This window comes from Eutrigla gurnardus, assembly GCF_963514095.1.
Source record: "Eutrigla gurnardus genome assembly, chromosome: 3".
Classification (NCBI taxonomy): Eukaryota; Metazoa; Chordata; class Actinopteri; order Perciformes; family Triglidae; genus Eutrigla; species Eutrigla gurnardus.
Window position 1 is genome coordinate 24,573,904 of NC_139917.1, and position 20,960 is coordinate 24,594,863.

General features: G+C 44.5%; 1 protein-coding gene across 8 annotated transcripts in view; it reads right to left on the bottom strand.

Annotated features, from left to right (window-relative positions):
* rims1b (regulating synaptic membrane exocytosis 1b) overlaps window positions 1-18,435 on the bottom strand; it is a 63,593-nt gene extending 45,158 nt beyond the window's left edge. For all 8 annotated transcript variants that reach the window (XM_084005922.1, XM_084005920.1, XM_084005918.1 and 5 more), the window contains exons 1-2: window positions 18,051-18,435; window positions 2,003-2,216 (exon numbers count right to left, since the gene is read on the bottom strand). In XM_084005922.1, the coding sequence (XP_083862048.1) occupies window positions 2,003-2,216; window positions 18,051-18,217 (381 nt within the window). In that variant the 5' untranslated portion in view covers window positions 18,218-18,435. The remainder of the gene's footprint in view (window positions 1-2,002; window positions 2,217-18,050) is intronic.
* Between the last annotated feature and the right edge of the window lie 2,525 nt (window positions 18,436-20,960).

The window sequence follows — 20,960 nt, forward strand, 5'->3', positions numbered from 1 at the left end:
GCTAAACTATCTGCATGGATGGAAACTACTAGAGGTAGACAAGAAAATATGTTTTTGTTTGTTGCTTCTTTATGATATTATTTTTTATGGTTTATGTTCAAAAGTTTAAAAGCTTCTGTAGTTCTGGCTTTCCTCTTCATGAATTGTATACAGCCAATCCATACACTGCATGGATACAGCTGATGAAGCAAGCTGTACAGCTGATTTATATTACAAATATTTTTGCTGAACTACAGCACACATTTATATTAATACAGTGCTGATGTCTGTTTAAAACTGGATAGTGCTAACTATGGTAAAACACAGTGTGCTGCTGGGGGTAAATGAGCAAAACTGTAGGCAGGAGGAGGTTTTTATGTAATGAAACAAAGCATCACACTTTCCTAACCCTGTTATTCTGCTTGACTGGCCCGGATGACCCGGGACAGAGGCAAGCACCGCCGAGACCAAAAGAGCTTTACTTCCAACGCTTTCCTCCCACACATGACCACACACACACACACACACACACACACACACACACACACACACACACAGACACACACACACACATACACACAGACACACACACACACACACACACACACACACACACACACACACACACACACACACACACACACAGAGAGAGAGAGAAAGGGTTTCTGAATTCAATTGCTCAGTGAGTGTAGACATTCAGATGTGTTTTGGTTGAGTGATGCAAGAAATCCTTAAATGTAACTTTGATGAATCATGATCAGAAATAATATGATATAAAGGAACTAGGTATTGGATATGTTTTGTATTTGGTGTAAACCCAGATTTACTCCCTCAGCCCTTGCATGAACATCGTTTCTCCATCATCCTGCTGAGAAACGTCCTTGGCTCAGGTAATAAATGTACATTACATCTGCCCTAAATCACCCTGTCTTTTGAATGTGTCAAATTATTTTGGCCCCTGAAATTAATTCCACATTTGAGTTCTGCTAAGTATCATCCCAAGGAATTAAAATTCCATATTAAAACACTCATTATTTTTTCTCTATTAAAATGCGGTGTGGACTGATGTTATTTAGAGCTAAATTTCCCTTTAAATAAATCCTTTATTTTATTTGTGTTATTTATAGATTGCATTTAGGCTACGTCATGCTCATCTCATTCCCATGTAACATCCTGTCTGCCGTGGATGTCATTTTAATGGCTTTACCAACAGGGATACTATCTTTATCCCCTGTTCTCACTGGCCAATGAGCTACATACGCGCGTTGCCAGTGTGAATTCAGGCCCAACTGGGCTCGGCGGATCCTGAACAGATTGGAGACCAGCAGGCCAAGGAGGGAGGGCCCATAGTCAGGTATGATACCCAGGGGGAGGTCCTCTCTCTTGGTTTGGAGCCCATAAAATGCTACAATGGAAAAGGGCCGCGTCTTAAAATAGTGCAAACATGTTTGGTTTATGGATAATTTGGTGATATTGCGTGAGCCTTTGTTTTATATTAGTTTGGCCTCAAGAGCCTGTAGCGCATTGTGAGTTAAAGTAAAGTGATGTTGTTTATTCGTTTATCCTATTAAGCCATGCTTTATTCCCCAGAGACGAAAGCCTGCTTTCCTACATCGGAAACCTCGTGCCTCTTTTTTTTTTTTTTGTCTTATTTCTTCGGGACGATGTTTGAGAAGGTCAGCCCTGTCACTGTCTGACATGCTTGTTTGATGGCTGCAGTGAAGTCACAGGAGACGCAGGACAACACAGACGCCGTTACTTGGTGGGTTTTCACATTCAAGTGTGCTTCGATTTGTAACCATTCCACAACACTACAGCCTCAGACTTGAAATGAACCTTGAAGGGCCTATGACTGGTGCCAAGCCATTCTTCCAACACACTTTGGTGAGACCAAAGTGTGACCATGAGGCAACAAAGCAGACAGAAACAAACACAGAAGCAGAGGGACCATCCGCTATAGCAGGAATGAGTGTGAGAGGGATGAAGGGAAAGCTATAGGGAGGTCAGGGGTCAGGTTCCTCACATTGTTGGAGCGCAGAGAGACCCGCCCCCCACAGCGAGCGCAGAATTTGGTCTGGCAGTAGGAGCAGATGTGGCCGCAGCCGTCGGCAAACTTGGTCTTGCGGCAGATACCACAGGTGGGCGCGTCGTCCTTCAGCTGGGTCTGCTGGCGCCGCGTCTCCGCCCCGATGCGACGCACCTCCTGTTTGTAGCTCTCAAACTGCTGGTGCAGTGTTCTGAGAAGGGAGAGAAAGTTGAAAATTGCCCATAAGTGGTACATAATGCATTCACAAACTTTATTTGTACTTTATAAACTTCACCCTCCAGCGCCGGTTAGACAGTCCTTCCTGTCTAAACATCCTCACATTCACCAAAAACACAGAAGGACGCGGTGGCATTTCTGAATAACTGAATCGTTTAAAAGAAGAAAAATCCATAACAAACAAAAGCGATGTTATGCATGCATATGTTTCAGAACAACATTTCAGTCCCGGCAAAAATAACAGGCAATTAGAGCACCACTTGAAAGGTGGCTTTCAAAAGAAAAACAAAATCATACACGCAATTAAATAAAACTTCATTTCAGTTTTGCTGGCTGTGGCTCACAGCCTTTCCCCTCCTTGCTTCCCAGGATGCCTATGATGAAAATAACCCGAGAGTGAATTGCAAATCAGGCGATGTGAAAACACCCACAATGTTTGTCTCAACAGAACCGTCAAAGGAATACTGCATTAGCATACCATAGCTCCCATATAGGGGACCCAGACAGGCACTTTAATTACCTCGCTGAGTGAGAGAGATAGAGAGGAAGGAGATGGCTTCATTCACAGCTTTGCAGCCAATTTGCCTATTTGTGGAAGCAGATGAACTTCAGTTGCGCCTCTGGCAGCACACTGACTTTACAGTGGGAGTTATTTTTTTGGAAAACAAATTCATCAAGACAATGCAGTGCACTCATTCACACTTTTGCTGAGGTAAAAATGAAATGTTCATATGAAAAATACCCCGAAAAAGAAAAGTTGTGGAAGGCCCCACTGGATAGCCGGACAATGAATGCCTCCTGTTCATTTGTCTGAATAATTTGATACAGAGACAGAAAATCTGCAAAACTCCTTAAATGTCATAGAGCCATTGATACATTTTTGTTTAATCATCGAGAACCATCTGAAATATCAAATATCCTTTTTTTTTTCTCTGACAATCAGTCCCAAAAAATCAAAGACATTCAGATCACCTGGCTCTATTGAAGGCAGACATGTCCTCCCTTCCTTCATGCTCAGCTGCTGGGTACGAAACAGGTAGAAACCATTACACCTGATCTGTTGTCAGCAGCTATCAGCGGTAGAAAATAACAAAGAAGGGAATAGTCATCCGCCATGACCTCTCCAAATTCCAGGAGCGATGCTGTGTCTTTATAGAATACGCTTGAGATGAAAAAAGGGCCGTCTCCACCTTGACTGAAAACCAAGCAGTCCAAACGAAACGTTATGTAATCGTCACAACCGTCTTTAAAAAAAAGAAAAGCCAAGGAAATGAGTTGAGAGAAGCCAGTGGTACATTCCTCTTCACCAGTGTCGTTCTCGTCATCTCTGAAGAGGGCTACAGCAGACAGCTGACCGCCGCCACGCAGAGCTGAAACAGCGAGGCGGTTGGCTGACTGGGACACATTTGGCCAATCAGCTGTCAGAGGAAATGTTTGGAACAAGGACAGCGATTTTTTGAAGGTGAATGAAATGCGTATAAAATAATGTAATCACAAGGAATATCTTCTGTAAAAGTACACGTTGAAGATATTTTGATTATTATCACATATTCTAGGCATTTTTCTCACATAGTTGATATGTAATGTGTTCAAATGCTGAAGTTTTGGAATTCCCGAAGGGGACAAGTCATGATAACCTTGGACACTGGTGAGGCTTTGAACACATGATACTGTGATACAGCATCTAGTGATCTTGTATAACTTGAGTCCTCCAGACAGACGCGGACAAAAGTTTTTTCTGCACGTGCAAACATACTCCAGAGAATTTGAATTGCACGTTTTCACTCATAAACTTTTCAAGTATGCCTTACGTGAGAAATGATAATGATAAATAGACATTGGCTAAACTGATCCGTACTTAATTCAAATGGAAAAAAAAACAACACGTCACCGCCACGGTAGCGACGTCACAAACGTGACCTCTGACCCCGGAGAAGCTATCTATCCTGCCAATGGCGGTGCAAGGGGCTGAGCCGAGCCCAGGCGCCATGGGAACAGCTGTCAGAGCAGAGGGCGCACAGCCGGTTGTCATGGTAACGTGGTGGCGTCAAGCGCTGGGTGTCAGCGCACCAGCTGTTCCTGTTCTTAGAGCCGCGGTTTCATGCAGTATTCCACCACTTCCACACATTGGGCAGACGAGGTGACTTTTTCCGATGTAAAAATAAACCTGTGTTCTCAGCTTAAAATCACAAAAAAGAGCTCTGCAGCAGAGAGTAGGGTCTCATCATTCGTGAGAGAGAATCTGTATATAATGTCAGGTCTGGAGCATTTCCTGCCCATTTGTGATAAAACACAAAACACTCTTAAAAGTGATCCCTGCGTAACTCTTAGCTATCAAAATGGAAAGCTTAACCTATATTAATTAATGTCTTGCTCAACTGAGAGAAGCACAACGAGCTGTAAACTAATGTTTCGACTTTTTTCTCCTTATTTGATCACTGACAGTGTTGCACAGTGCATCATCGATGATGCCAAAGAAACGTAATACAGCCACAGTATTCATTCTCACACACACACACACACACACACACACACACACACACACACACACACACACACACACACACACACACACACACACACACACCATTTAAAATTTAAAACATATACCCTATTAATAGACAGTGTTACGGTCCGGATTCGTGCCCTCTGACTCGGCACACAGTTCCCATATCGATCATAATTCCTACCTTAATGCATATCATGAATTATGTAAATCTTAACCATGACTCAGCAGGAGACCACACAGAGCGTGATCACTCCGTGAAGACACAGGGAAGGCTGTCTTCTCAGGTAAGGACTTGCTGTCTGTGTTCGCTGTAGTGCCCGTTCATCGATTACAGACCTGAGCCTGCTGCCTCCCGGGGGTCGGCGACCCCCCCTGGGATCACAGGTGGTAGAAGGAGCATTTCAATATTTTTAGTGCTCTCCATCCGTGTGTTGTAATCCGAGCTTTTCTGTCTTTCTGCCTTGCCTGTCATAGTCTCTGTTGTCTGTAAATGCTCTGTTTAGCATTTAAAGAGCCGGATCTTTTTTTTTTTTCATCAATGAACTTCCCAGTACAAACATTTATAGAGCATTCATTTCCCCTGGCATAATGAATGGGCATCAGACCCTCAGAACCTTAATGCTCCACCCTGCACTCCTACTTCCTGCTCGCTGTATGCAACTGTAATAATGGATGTATTGGCTGTAATTCATCACTTTTATTGTTGTGTAATACATCCATGGGCTGTTTGCCGTAAAATAATCCACTATGGTGGATGTACTCCGTTCCAAATAAGCAGAATGCAATGCAGTATAATTAGTTGTAGCTATTTACTAACACACGGGGCAAAATCACAGGGTCTTATGTCTTTTGGTCATCTATTTCGGAGGTTCGTGACATGAAACATTTTTAGATTCCTCTCAAAATCCCAAGAGAGCTGTATTTTCTAGCTTCCATCTACGTCCATTGCTCATTTCATGGTCGTCTAGGAAGTGGGGCAAAGAATTAAATACATAAATAAGTAAGTGACTAGAGTGCTGCAGGGATGACATGTTTTTGTAGGCCAACCCGGAAGTTAGCATTACACCTGTTTCCTCAAGAAAAAGCCAATGGGACTTTTTTTGTTTTACTGGTCTTTTTCTTTGACTTACACGATATGTTTAGCAAGATAATCTTCATAAATGAACACCGCTTTTGTGACTTTGGAGGCATAAATACAATCAGCAGAAGTAAAATATGCAGTTAAGTAGTCAAATGTTAGCAGCCGTCTTTTTAAAGACACGGAAAAGCTTAAAAACAAGAAATCATGAGTGGGATTCACAGACTCAAAGCTCAGCATGCCTCTCTAATATGACCACGCTGAACACACACACAATATCACAGTAGGCTACACTTCTCATTACGCAACAAACACCTAATGGCACAATGGAAATGTGTTACCAACACCTTGACTAGTGACCAGTGGGTTCAGTGGCGTGGGGCGGCTGAACTGTGGCTGTCTCCTCTCTCTAGGTCACGACATCGGCCAGCAGGGACAGCCAGAGAGCCAGATGTGGGTTAGCCCTGCTTTGGCCTTGTCAAAACAAGCGTTCAGAAGAGCACACACACACACACACACATGCAAATATAAACAATGACACAGACAGGAAACACACATGTACACACGTATGGGTTTGCCTTCGCCTAGGGCCTCACATATTCAGCTCAGCATGTCCAAGGACTCCCTGCCTCCCTCCCTCTCTCTCTCTCTCTTGTATCTCCACTCTCTTTACCAGTCAATGATGTGGAGTTGTTAATTAGCACCGCTATGAATACATCGCCCAAGGATGGGGAGGGGAAAGCTGTGTGTGTGTGTGTGTTTGTGTGCTTAGGGCACGACTATTTCTGTCTCATCAGCTGATTCCTGGCGACGCCTTGCAGAAGACTCTTCCTCAACCGGAGGAGACGCAAGAAGTTAAGGCCCTTTCAGTCCAATCGCTCGCGCCGCACCGAGACAGCTTTACGCCGCATCGAGCAAACCAGCTCAAAGTTTGCGCTGTGACAAACAGAAAGCCGATAGAAACGACACAGCCAGCTAGGCACGGCCCGGAAAGTTGAAGAAAAGCTGAGATTTTGTGTCTGGATTCCCTGAACTGAACGACACAAGTTTGTGCTAGTATCAAGGAGGGAAACGTTTCCAACCAAGTTGGCATATCACGTATGCAAGCAGGGATAGCGATGGCACATACGTCTCAGTATAGGACAATAGAGTATATTATATAGATAGAATATTGGAAATGGACGTATGGACCATGATGGATACGAGGGGGTGGAGCTAAGTACAACTGAATGAATTGACATGAATTGCTAAGACGAATATCCAGTCAACTCCTAGACTTGACAACGCGGTGGTAGAGACCCTTCAATCACAAGGCAGACTAAAGCATACCTAAATACTCTTAATAGGGATCAGGGATAGGGAATAGGGATTTCTACATGACTATCACTCTGTATTGAAGATGTTACGAACTTCAGAATACAGGTTGGGACCCCAATGCAGACACGGAAGAAGAGGTAGCAGCGACAACGATTTAATGAAATAATGGCAACTAAAGAAATCCCTCCACAGCACAGGAACACAAAGCATGATGACAAAATAACCGAAGAAGAGGAGCACAGGAAAACCGAATGCTTCCTTCAAACTGAGGCCGAATGATAGTGAACCGATTAAACAGGAAGTGACTAAAATTGCACAAAGACAGAAGTGTTTAAAAAAAAATGCATGGGCTTAATGCAAGGTCAGAAACAGAAAAGACTCACAAACACCGAGGGAAGCAAAGACTAAATACACGACGAAGACGAGGTGTAGCTAATCAGGGCGGGGCAGGTAATCACGCTCAGGAGGACAGGAAGTGGAGGTATCGACAATGAAAGGAAGTAAAACCAACAGCATCAATTGGCAATTAGAGGTTTGGAGCTCGTTGAAAGAACAAACGGAGCATGCTGGAGAGCCCCAGCGCTCCATGACAGCAAAACGTCTCGGCTCGTGATGAAGCCAGAGATCGCAGAGACGACAGACATGTTGACTAACGCTGAGAGGAGGAAAGGAAAGGAGGAGTCATGGGTGGAGTGATCAGAAGAGGTAAATGAAAGGGAGCCGACACATAGAGAAGAAACAGGAAGAACGGGTCAGGAGCGATTTTATAAACAATCTCAGGAGTCTTCCTGTCTCAGAAAGAGAAAGATAGACAAACGGCTGTCTTCGGGGAGGAGGATGAGATGGGAGGAGAACGAGTGGAAAAGCAAAAGGATGAACAAAGACAGCCAAGACGGAAACAAGCGTGGGCCAGAGACCAGCGGAGGAGAGAAGCCGATGCATCCGGAGCCACTCTATAAATACCACTCGAGAAGAGGAGTGGATGATGGAGAGAGGAAGGAGACAGGATGATGGAAAGAGGAACGGCAGGAAGAAGAGGGGGGAGAGAAATGAAAAGAATAGGTAGATCTGCTCAGGAACGGCTCGTAATCGCAGGAACATTTATAATTGGTCGGAAATGACACGAAGTTATGCGTCAACATTTTTTTTCTTTAATCTAAAAAAAACCTGCTGGTGTGTGGTGTGTGAAAGTGATGAAAAGGAGGCAGAAGGCAGGGAGGGGGAAGAGAAAAAGAGCAACAGATGGATGCTTAACCAAATGCAAACATCTTCTTTGTTTTCTTGTTTGCCTTGCCATGATGTTATCCATGACGACTTTTACACATTTGGCTTCCTCCACTGTCAAAAGGCTATAAAATAGTACTAACGTCATAATGCAAGCAGAAACAAAGCCACACAGATGGCCAGTGTGTATCTATCTATAGGGCAGCAATTTCTCAAGCAATCTGGTCAATCCTCCCTGGCTTGATAGGGTTTGATTCCCAGCTGTCATTCTTTCCACGATTCCAATGTTACAGCCTCCGACTGCTGCAGGCAGATAAACCTGCTGGTTTAGTACACAGCTTTAGGGGAGCAATGTTCAATGAAACAAAATCGGACCTGCTGTGGTCTCTATCGTTTTCTTCTGGAAGAATCTGGACTTCATAGTGTCTAGAAGGTAGACAAAAGTAATCCTTTAACCATCATATCAAACCCTTATTATACTCCAGAACAACAACATGATGAAAAATGTAGGATAGAATCAGTTTTTCTTTGATTGTAAGACGATGGGGAAGACTTGAGTGACTTAAATTTCACTTAACTCACACGATTTTGTCTAAATCCACACTGATGAGCCGGTCTAGGACGAATTAAATGTTGATATTTAATGAAGTGGCCACACAGAACTTAGTTTCAACAATGTTGCCTCCATGTTCCACCACTTCCACTTCTGTTTAGGGAAACATAAGCAAATGAAAGTGGAGTGGATAAGAGTGTACAGAGGGCCACGATTGGATTGTTTAACCCTGCGATCTGAAAGCTACCCCTTCTGGCGTGGAGTGCCCCTACTTCCCTTTATTCACAGTCAAATTCATCTAAATGGAGATCAGATGTCAGACTTTGGTGCAGACATTCATGGTCCCCAGAGGATGAACCCCCAAAACTCAACAACTAGTGAACATTGAACAAACATTAGCATGTAATGCAGTAATTGTCATTGTAAGCATGCCATTCATAATCCCGTTGAATCCACGACGACGTATTAGATATCTTTACATAGAATGGGACATTGACGTGAAAATTGTCCATTTGTAATGATTGTGTTGCTGAAATGTCTTTTCTTGTGAATTCAGCTCGGTTTCCTTGGAGTGCTCCTTCAGGGTCCCTTAGCTTCGTAGCGTTAGCCTGTCTCCAGCCTATAGCATCCGCCGAAGCAGCCCCTCCCAAAGCCAGCGCTCAGATGCTGATGACTGTTTTTATTGATGTTGTGAGTGGTTTACCCGTATATATGGGGCAGAGTGCTTTATTGGCATGGACTCCTCACTGTGTGACCATCCCTCTCTCTCTCTCTCCTCCTTGTGTATTTTTTCTTTCTTTTCCATTTATATCTCATTAACTCTTCCTGCATTCTTAATGTTTTCCCCTCTCACACCTCACTCTTATGGCATATCTTCACTGCTTCACGTTGGATTCCACTCTGTCAAAGTCAAGTTCTCTTCCACATCACTGTATATATACAATTAACTTTGCACCCTCTGTTTCTTTCTTCTGGAATACTAAGACCAAAGCCTCTGACCTCACACAGCCTGCTGGGTGACGTAAGCCATGAATCTAGTTGGCGGAGGAGTTATGGAGTAATCATGGGCGACCTCTATTCCCCTCACTCTATCCCAGAAGCGTCGGCTGGCAGCCCACTCCTCCACCGAACCCCCTCCTCCTCCTCCTTCTTCAGCCCCCTTCAACCTCCACATGTAGTAAACTACAAACAGATTATACTTGTTTACTGGTTACTCCTCTAGTCATGCAGACAACAAAACAAGTTTTAATTATATCACCTTTGTATGTGTTTTAAATAACAGGAGTTGACAACGATCCTCAGGATCTGAAAGTTGCAGAATCTTTTGTATTATGGGGCACACTTTTTTTTACTCTGAACATGATTTATGGCGTTATTATTTTATACTAATGTTGCATATTTGATTCCAAATTATTTTTGTATTTAATTAATTGTCTACAGTGCAGATATATTTATACCTTTTGAGAGTTTTTCCGTTATTAAAGTGTATTATCTAAGAGTAAACAGTGCTTTGGTGTGTGTATACCGACAGTTAGATGAATATGTTGCCGCATGCTAACAGTACACCATGGCCACTTAAACGATAACAGGGAGGCATGTTTTATCAGCTATATTTGAGTTTAGTTTGCGTTCATGTTAACCCACTGTTAGTTTGACGAGATGAAAGCGAAACCTGAGTGGAGAAACCCAATAAATGGGAACGCTTTCATGCAGAGCACCAGAGGTCAATGTTTTGACGAGAAAGGAAATCATGTGAATCACCATCATGATCTCAGCATCTATGGGAGATGTTGGCGCAACATGTTAGTTTGCGCTCAAAACACCAAATAAGGCAACATCTTGTCGGTAAGGTAGGTTTAGTATTTTTGGACATTTCTATTTGAGGAACCACAGCAGCCTGGTGGTGTTTGTGTTGGGCTTTCTGAGGCGGCTGTGAGAGGCAAACATGGTGTAAAGCAGCAGGTACTTTGGTCTTGCTCTCACACACAGTCACATATTTTAGACACTCTTCACGACACATTCATTGACCCTTAACATTGTCTAAATAAGCATACAGAGACTTTTTTGACTGGTGTTACCAGAGGGTACAAATGTAATGTGTTGTGTGTGTGTGTGTGTGTGTGTGTGTGTGGCTGCTCATGGTATAATCCCATCACTTCCCCCGACCACAAACACACACAGATGGAAGGAAAGGCAGAGAGATGTAGAGAGCCTGGTCAGCCCAAGTAGAATGCATTCTCATTAAACTTTAATCCCGGGGAGGTCTGAGAGCACTAAAGAGGCTACTCACCGAGGCTCGCTCGGGTCTCTCACTCTCAACACACTCTCTCAGAGTCCCACCCAGCCACACCATCTCTACCCAGTCTCTACCAGTGAGAAAGGCCTGGTGTCCTGGTTCTCCGTCACATTTCGTCAACTATGGCTCTGCTGCTGCGGCTAATGATTAACCAAATCAGCACAGCTGCATAAACACTCAAATGCAAGGCCGTTTCCCAAATTGCATAGGATGGTATAAAAGATGAAAGATAGCGCAGCAGTTTAAGGTTCACTTGAAAGGAGGGCAGAACAAGAGCAGTTCAAGAGCATGCAACATCAGAACCCATTGGCCATTAGTTTGATGACAATAAAACACTGTTTTCAGGGGTTTCTAATGTCTCCAGAGGATATCCAGCTATCAGATGTCCGAGCTAAGACTTCCTATTCCGTGCGCTAGTTCGATTACCAGATTATGACACAACAACGAAGTTGGAGTTGAGAGACAACCAGATTGTTTCCCAAGTTGCCAGTTTACTCAATTAACAGTTTAGCAAATAAAAAGTGAAATCGTCATCAGACAGTTGCCTATAGTGAGATTGCATTGTCGTTGCATTCCACCTCTTTGGCTCTCCGTACAGACTGTTTACCTGCATGCAAGCTACATGATTGGTCAATAATACTTGAACTGTGTTTGGACTACGAACGGCAACCTGAACACGCCCGAGATCAAGATCTCGCAGCAGGTCGAGGCAAGTAAAGCTCACAAACACACGCTGGCTAGCTAATGGCTATAGCTCTGCATCCATACAACGATAGGCTGCTGGTAACGCACCTTTGAGTTTCCCTCCAAGATAGCTCTGCCAGCATTGTTGCTGTTGTTTGCTCTGCTAGTGCTGTTAGCACTGTTAGCTGCTAGTCACTGGCTCAGACGTCACCATGTTGAGAGCCATGTTAAGACTTTTTGACACCATCAAAACTTTCAGAAGAGACGATGATCATGACTGTAACTTTGGCTGGTGCACAAAAAAGGGGTCCTTTTAACTCACGTACTGGCCCTGAGGTATACCAAAACCCAAACGTGCACCAGTGTTTCTTCTTCTCTCTGATAATGAGGGGCAAACACAGGATGCAGCGTTTTGAGAGATGCAGCTGAGAAGACAGATATGTATAGAAACTCACAAGAGTGCCGCGCCCCACAGATACACACACCGGTGTCGCACAAACACAAATCGTGTACACGCAGACGCCGTTATCCCCCATTGCCCACTGGCGTCCATTCCTCCAGGTGTTGCAGACACACCCGACTGCTTTTGAGTTCTTTTAATTAAGAGCAAAGTGTGGAGATCCGTTTCAGCACACTCTGAATACACACACGTACATACATATGGTGCACATGGATCCGCGCCCTCTCCAGCTGTCTGGGAAGACAGTGGAGGCTGGCTGCAAAGCAACAGGACAAACTGTACAGTAACAGTGCATTCTGTCTTTGCAAGAGGATAGTTTCCTTCTGCAAGCGTTCATCCAGAGACCGACAGAAACACCATCTGGGTTTGCGGTGCATTTTGTGTGCTGCCTCTAAAAAGTACTGCAGTACACCTGCTCTCAGATGTACTGTATAGATGATATGTGTGCAGGTGAGTGTGGGTTTGTGTGGATTTTGAGTGCTTGTTGAGAGCGTGTGTTCTTATGTGTCTATAGGAATGAAAATGCTTTGCTTATTTACATGAGGATCAAATTCATACACACACTTGGATGCATATGCTCACACACACACACACACACACACACACACACACACACACTTTATATCTGCATTTCACACTGTAATTCAATTCAACAGTGGCCCAAAACCGAAAGAGGTTAACAAGAAAAAAACAAAAAAGGAGGTTCAGAACATCAACTGCAGCCAGCGGACTGAATATTTAAATATTTCAGGAACTGCTTCCAAGTGTGCGCTATTTTCAGACTCGATCCATAATTCAACATTAGCATTTTTTCTCACAGAAACCTTGAAACTCTTTAGCCTGCTTGGGAAAATGTTTCTCTTTATCTCAGCTGAAACTGAACTGACGTAACGTCCGCTGCTACGGTTTTTAGCAAACAAGTGACAACTATCAGAAAAATATATTGAACTATATATTGAATGAGTGTATCAAACAGGATGCAATAGACAGTCGGAGGCTGGTATTAACATATTTGCCACAAGAAGCATTCAGTCAAGATTTTGAGTGAAATGTTATTTTTAGAGTTGACATTTGCTTCAACGGCACAATGTCGTCCGCAATCCTACCCGGCTATGATTTAAAATTCATGTTGACACAGAAACATTTTGAGCTCGCAAACATACCTTTTCAATCTCCAAGGGTAAAACAGCCGTTTTTAAAAATGATATGTAACAAAAAAAACATCCTAACACAACCTAAACTCAGTTTAGTGGTTATTTAATTTACAGATTGAAGCTTACCATCGTGAAACTAGAAAAGCACAACAACACAAACTAGAGAGAGTTAAAGCCAAAGACAACGAGGCACAGGTGAGACACATTAGGGCAGGTAGGTCATTAATCAATCACACATGAGGGCAGGGAAGTCAAGACACCTGAAACGAGAGGAGGGAACCGGAAATTACAAAATAAAACAGGAAATGAAAAACGAGAACATAATAATAATAATCATAATAATCTTCCTGTAATACATTGATGGTACGTACCATAGTAGATAAAGACAAAATCATTTGTTATCTGTATTTTTTTGAAGGGGAGAAATGCATTAATGAGGATATGATTAATAGTTAATGGTCTCTTTTCCAATGGCATCACATGAAGGCGGCCCAGAAATTGTAATTCCATCATTTGGCCACTATACAACGATCATTTCAAAGCCATGTTTGAATAGGCAAACAACAACACAAGCATATGTTATTAGAAACGTTAAATACTTCATAAATGAGACCAAATAATTTAGCTGGAGTTAAAAAGCTACCTCATTCTTTTCATTCTCTCTCAGTTAAACAATATATATTTAGGTGAAGAATATTGATTAGTGTGGCTCTAAACTCTAACTATCTTTTTAAAATCGAGCATCCAAACAGAAGTCGATCTGTTTCTCCAATAAATTAAAGTCTTGACCTTGGCCACCAATTGACCTCGTGGTGGACAGTAGCAGCCATATCAGACAGCATGCAGGGAGGGGGGTAGCTGCCCTCTATATGCACCCTGAAGCCTGCAGCCTCAGGGAGCCCTGGTAAAGAGATTAGCCGTGTGTATGTGCAGGGGGGCGGGGGGGTCCATACAGAAGCTCTACCCACTCTTTCTGTCGCCCCCTTTTCTCCCTCTTTCCACCACTCTAATCCTTAAAACCTCTAAATCTTCCCTCCTCTCCTTCCTTCCTTCTGTGCCCTCGGTCCTGATTGCTTCTTCCGTCCATCTGGTGTGAAGGAAGCCAATCCTCACCTTGAATTGTGCCACAGATCCAAAAGGTGTTTGATAAATGTCACTAAAACATAATACTAATAAGCCAGATGTGAGCTCCAGTAAATTCAACCACTTCCACTCATAGTGTTTGCTTGTACTTTAGCTCCATCAACACAAAGGGGGTGGCTCCATTAACCACACCCGCCACTCCGACCTAAAGGCCCTGTGCCGAGCATCCAGGCCCGTCTGAAATGTCTACACCCTCTCCGATGAGCACATGAATATTTTACACTTCATTTCTATATTTACATTTTGGAAACCTCCGAGGCTCCCAGGGGTGGATGGGAACGCGGAGCGTTGGGGCTGCAGAGAAAAGATTTCCCGTCTCACTACGAGGAGGCGTTTGAACATCCCGGCATCGGAGAGAGGTTGGTCACTGCTGGGTTCAGCACTTTGCTCCCTCCCAACAGCATGACGGCTCCCAGCCACCGACATCCTCTGGATTAGGAAGTCAATGGAGGTTTAGCAAGTCAGAGGAGGGAGTCTCTGAAGTCTATAGCGTATTTGACACTAAGTGTTCGTTAGTGCTGTGAATTAGTGACGGAGGGCCCATATGCTGACTTCTCAGCAAATAATTAAGCTAGAACCAGGTGTTCAGTCTCAGAAACAGACCAGGACACTTCAGAGTCTCTCATGACTGATAAAGTCCAGTATTAGTATAACCTTATCTCGGCCAGCTGCTCCGCTCTCAGGCAACACTGCGTGGCGCTGACCAGGTGAACAGTGTTGACGTAAGTTACAGAAGGATCTGTTGGAGGTGTGTTTTCACTGCATTGTTGGCTGTAATTTACGTCCACTCTTCCGATGAATTTGCTCTTCACAGATTGGGAGATCGTTTTGAATTACTGATAAGAAACTCATACATGTACATATGGTGTCAAGTTTTGGCTGTAAAATGACACAGAAATGCATAAATGAAAAAAATTTGTGATATGTAAAAAAACGACAACCCCCCATTATAATCCGTGAGAAATTTCTTTCCAAATCGTAATTGACAATGTAGTTTTGTTGTCAGTTTAAGGATTTTAAGGAGACCAGTTTAAGAGTTATTTCTGTAAGTCGACTAACAACAACCAGTGGAAATGTATTGATCTAATCCATGTTTGTTCTCTTGCTGTTTTTCAAGAATGCAACAAGTTAGTTAGCTATGCCGGAAGTGCTTAATCCCACCTTCAATGCTCCAATTGATTGGCTGTTTCTCCAACGTGCAACAATAGCCAACAGTGAGCACAACACCATATATGACTTGCTGGCCAACTCCTGTGATCAATAACTTAATAGTCTGGAAACCACAAATAGCTTGTTTTTTTCCGCTAAAATCATTTGTGTGGCAGCAAAACCCCAAAACATGGTGTTGACTAGTGCAGTAGCCACATCTACTATAACAATAATGTATATTAAATAATGCCTATGTGTCCAAATGAATCATTTGGATGTGCATGGTTATTATACGAAGCTATCCCTGTACAACCCATCATTGCCAGTGTTCTGTTTTTGTTCAGGAGTCCAAAACTCACCAGTATGCCTACTGTTTTTTGGCAGTAATTATAGAATCCATTAATCATAAGCCATAACTATGTACTCTACAGAGATATACATGCTTTGTGTGTGTGTGTGTGTGTGTGTGTGTGTGTGTGTGTGTGTGTGTGTGTGTGTGTGTGTGTGTGTGTGTGTGTATAGCAAATACATCCCCATCGTCTGGGACTTACTGAGATGAAAAGAAGTTGACATGCCGATGTCAGAAATGAAACAAAATAGCCAAATTGTCTGTATCTTCTCCTCTTCCCCTCTTCCATGTACTCTGCCCTCTATGTGATACACATTAATGGCTGCTTACTAAACATTATTTGCATATTTTCAAACATTTCTCCTTTGTGCATGGTGTGCCGGTCTCATCGATGGTTAGCCAGATGATGAAGCCATTATTGACTGACCCTGAGCCTGTGCCTCATGGAACATTAAATACATCACTTCCTCTCCCCGAGGCAGCTCTCACACTGCTTCCCCTTCAGGCTGCAGTCACTAAAGGAAAAGGGGGGGGGGGGGGGTAATGCCTGAACGCTATACTCCACGACACAAACAGCCATCGAAATCGAAGCGAGAGTGCCGTGGGATGCTGCTGTGCACCTGCTATGGCAGTCTCCTTCATTATGAAGCCAGAGACGTGGCTCCAGTGCCGGTGTGGATTCAGCTCTGGTGGTTTATATTGCTTATGGTAGAAATCCCCCGAGGCATCAAACTGCCATGTAAGCCTTTGTATGAGGCAGCTGTAGCACACCCAGCCATCAAGACAAAACACTCTGATGTCTCTTTAACAGAACAGACAGTGTGTTTAAAGTGACCTATAGCTGTCTCCTGTCATTTACCCACAATGCTCCTTTAGTGGCTCACGGTTTCTCTACAGCCAATGGCATCCTTCTGGTTATGCTTATTCCTACACAGCTCAGATCCGTATAGGATTTGACGACGGATCGCAATTGAATCGATATACAGAAGGTGCTACAGCATATCCGGTCTCCCTTCTCGTCTATATCGTGTCCGGTTCAGGGCTGCTAAGATTTCCCAACCACACCCCATCTTCTCTTCTCCGCCGGAGGGGAGAACAAACGATCGTACACGCCGCCTCGCCACCGTCCGTCTGTCGGGCTTATAAAAAGGGTTTGTGTCGCTGCAGGCCTGTGAGCTATAATGTCATTGTTGTCCCCGTTATTGTCAAAGCGAAGTCTCTCTCACACACAGAGAGAGAGAGAGAGAGAGAGAGAGAGAGAGAGAGAGAGAGAGAGAGACGAACACTCCGCGGTTACAAAACGCATCCACAGTGATAAAGCCACACCAGCCTGCGTGCGTGCGTGCGTGCGTAAAAGCAAAGCGGTGTTGGATGTGTAAACTGAGGGATGGGGTGCAGTCCCCATTGATGAAAACGAGTAAGGATGGATAACGCTATGATTCATCCCCCCCCCCCCCCCCCCCCCCCCTCCCTCCCTCCCTCCCTCTTCCACCACCAGCACTGTCACACCCCATCCTCGCGGCCCAACTAGCCTACACCTGTGAAGCGTTTGACCCTGTTTCGGGTCATCTCCATTGACTGTGACTGTATATTGTTTTAATTGATTGATTGATTGATTGTATCGAGCGTCGTAAAGCCCCCCCTCCTTCCCGTCTCTCTGGTGACTTCTTTTAGAAACACCATCCTGATCTCTCGCTGCTCCGCTGTGCCTTTATGCTGCATGTTCAGGAGCACACTCCTCTCCAAGATGGACCCACAAGTGCATCGCTGGCCACACTATAGTTCACAATGAGCATCTCGGTGCACGAGGGCCGTCTCTTGTCACGAGGACAGCTACACGCGCGTTACATGACACACAACTTCCGCGGGAGAGAAAACATGTTGCCCCTTACTTTAGCATGGCTTGTTCTTTATCCTCTTCCTCCTTTTGCCGAGCCATCACCCCCATGATGATCTTCCTCTCCTCCTCGGTGAGATGGCTGAGGTCCGGCAGATCCGGCATGGATGGCGGCACGGTGGGTGGGCGAGGGCCACCCTGGGGCCCCACCGAGGCGGACATCTTTTCCACCACCACCACCACCCCACCTCCTCCTCGGCGAGTCGTTTCGGCTGACAGGTTTTCCCGGAGCGTTTCCGAGCCACACCTCACGACATGGTCCGCGGATCAGAGCGGCAGCGGCAGCCGCAGCCCCGGCGAAAGGTGCAAGTCGCTCATGGTTGCAGGCACCCTCGGTTGTGCTTCAGTTTGTCCTCTCTGGGTGTTTCTCCCACCACACTCTCGTCGTCGTTCCCCCCCACCACCCCCCAGCCACCCCCCAGCCCCCGCCTGCCCGCCGCTGCCCTCCACTGCTCGGATTCACGGGGAGCCCATCGTTTTTTTCCCCCCACGCCGGTAGTTGAGTCGAGCTGAGGGGGCCCCTGGATCACGGCTGGTCTATGGTGCCGTCGTCGGGATGGAGCTGGACGTTAAGACGGTATAGGCGGAGTCCGTGTGCTGCCTCTCTCTCTCTCTCTCTCTCTCTCTCTCTCTCTCTCTCTCTCTCTCTCTCTCAGTCAATGGGAACGCAGCCCTCCTTCCTCTCCCGTTTGCGGAGGCGCGCTTACTCATGTGAGAATGGGGTCCTCACCATCATCACATGCAAGAGCGCAGCCTTTACTGTGGCTACACACACACACACACACACACACACACACACACACACACACTCACACACACACACACACACACACACACACACACACACACACACACACACACAGTTAACAGTCCGTATTTGTCTATTTTCGAGATATTTTCTTTTCGGCGTTTTGTCACTTTAAATAAATCACATTAAGTTTTCAAGTTTTAGCCTGTTCAAATTCGTGTTAGTTTAAGTAGTTATATAAACACAACGTTAGTTAAAACAGTTGTAGAAATACACGTTTCCATCACACAGCCCAGCAAACAGCATACAGGCGTCTGTTATCGATGCTTCCTCCACATCAGCACCATGGACAGCAGCTCGTCTGCACCGCACACACACTGAATGTTCCACTGCTCGCTTCACTGGTTTCTGTTTATCCTTGATTTGTCTCCACCTACGTCTCGTCTTTTTTATCGCATGCTTTGTATGTGTGTCTTCTGTTTAGCCTCAGTGTGTATGAGTGTGTTTCAACTGCAAGACAGACGTTAAAACTGAAGAAGATCTTTCGTTGCCTTAATAGAAACTCGGATATCTTATGTTACGCGATTTTATATCGATATATATGTATATACATACTGTTTATGTATTCATTTATTATGTAAGGTATAAGGAAATGTCCCTGTGTTTGTACTGCTGTCAGCTTTTCCCCCCCCGAGAGGTTGAAGCTCCAGCTCGATCAAACAGCTCCTGTCCAATGACAGCCTCAGTCAGAGTTACTATAGGCCAGCCCCCCTCCCGGCTCGTTGTGCATTCCGATCAAGACTCTCAGGCTATACCGATCCAGAGCTGCCACCGGTTTCTCCCCGATGACGTAATGCCGGGCGAGTGGCAGAGTCCATCCACCAGATGGCATTAACCCCGACTGCTGCCACCCAGCTTCACGTCACGTGACGTCACCGCGGAGGTGACAGCACCGCGCGGTGACGTCAACTTCCCGTGGTGCAGAATTTTGTCATCATTTCGTGTCGTGACTGGGGACCACCAGCCTTGAGTGCTACAGCAGAACAGATCCGTGCTGCGGATAACAGCCTATAAATAAATCCTGAGTGGAGCCTGTAGGAGGACGGAGAGGCCCTGCTGAAGCCCTCGTGTTTTTGAGTCAGACTTAGGATGAGTTCATCCAATAATGTTGCTAAACATATATGACATGCATTCATAGCTTTGAAATATGAAATTCCATATGTTAACGCATGGGAGGTGTTGTGAAAGTCTTATTTGCACTGTTTTTAATCCAGCTGAAGGGGTGGAACAACATGCAACTACATCACGTTTCAAAACTTTTCCCACATCCATGTCTTCTCAGTAATAGATCGAAAAATGTCCTGCGTGGATGAGAGTCTGACCACAAATGTCATAGCTATTTCAGTGGGAAATGATTCAGCAACACCTTGAAAGGCTGGGAATAAGTTGTGATCTTATTCCTCCATGTGAGTGGATCTCCAGCACAAATGCCACACAGGCAGCTCTGTGTGAGCCTGCAGGGCGCTCCCTCAGGCGATGCTGAAAATATACAAACACGTTTCTTGCTGTGTAAAACAAGAATCTCAGAAATACACATACAGTGAGGATTGTTAGTGTTAGTGGTGTAGGTGTGTTTGGTGAGAGGCCTAAGAATCAACATTTAGGTTGTAAGCATTTTAGACTATCAACCAGAAACGTTATGGTAACATTAGGTAACTTATTTCTATTACATTCAGTAATGACAGCATTCTGATCAGGAAGTACTGTAACCTGGAGGAGATAATCACTCAGAAACAGATGGACGTTTCCATCTCCAACACGTGAATAAAGTGAACACACCGACATCTAGTGGACAAATAAGAACACTGCATGGGAGATCATCTAAACGTGACCACCACTTGCTACAATGTGATTGAGGTCAAGTGTGTAAGGTTAACGTGAATTGAACAGTAGCCATTGTTACCTAAGGAGACAATGACACGCCCAGAAAGTGAATGTCACCAAAAAACTTTTACCTTTTGTTTGTATTTTTAACAAAACTGCTTTTAACCTGAAGCCCTTTGAGATCTTCGGATGAAAAGGGCACTATAAATAAAATGTATTATTATTATAATTATTATTATTATTTCATGGATGCATTACTGAACGGGCCCAAGC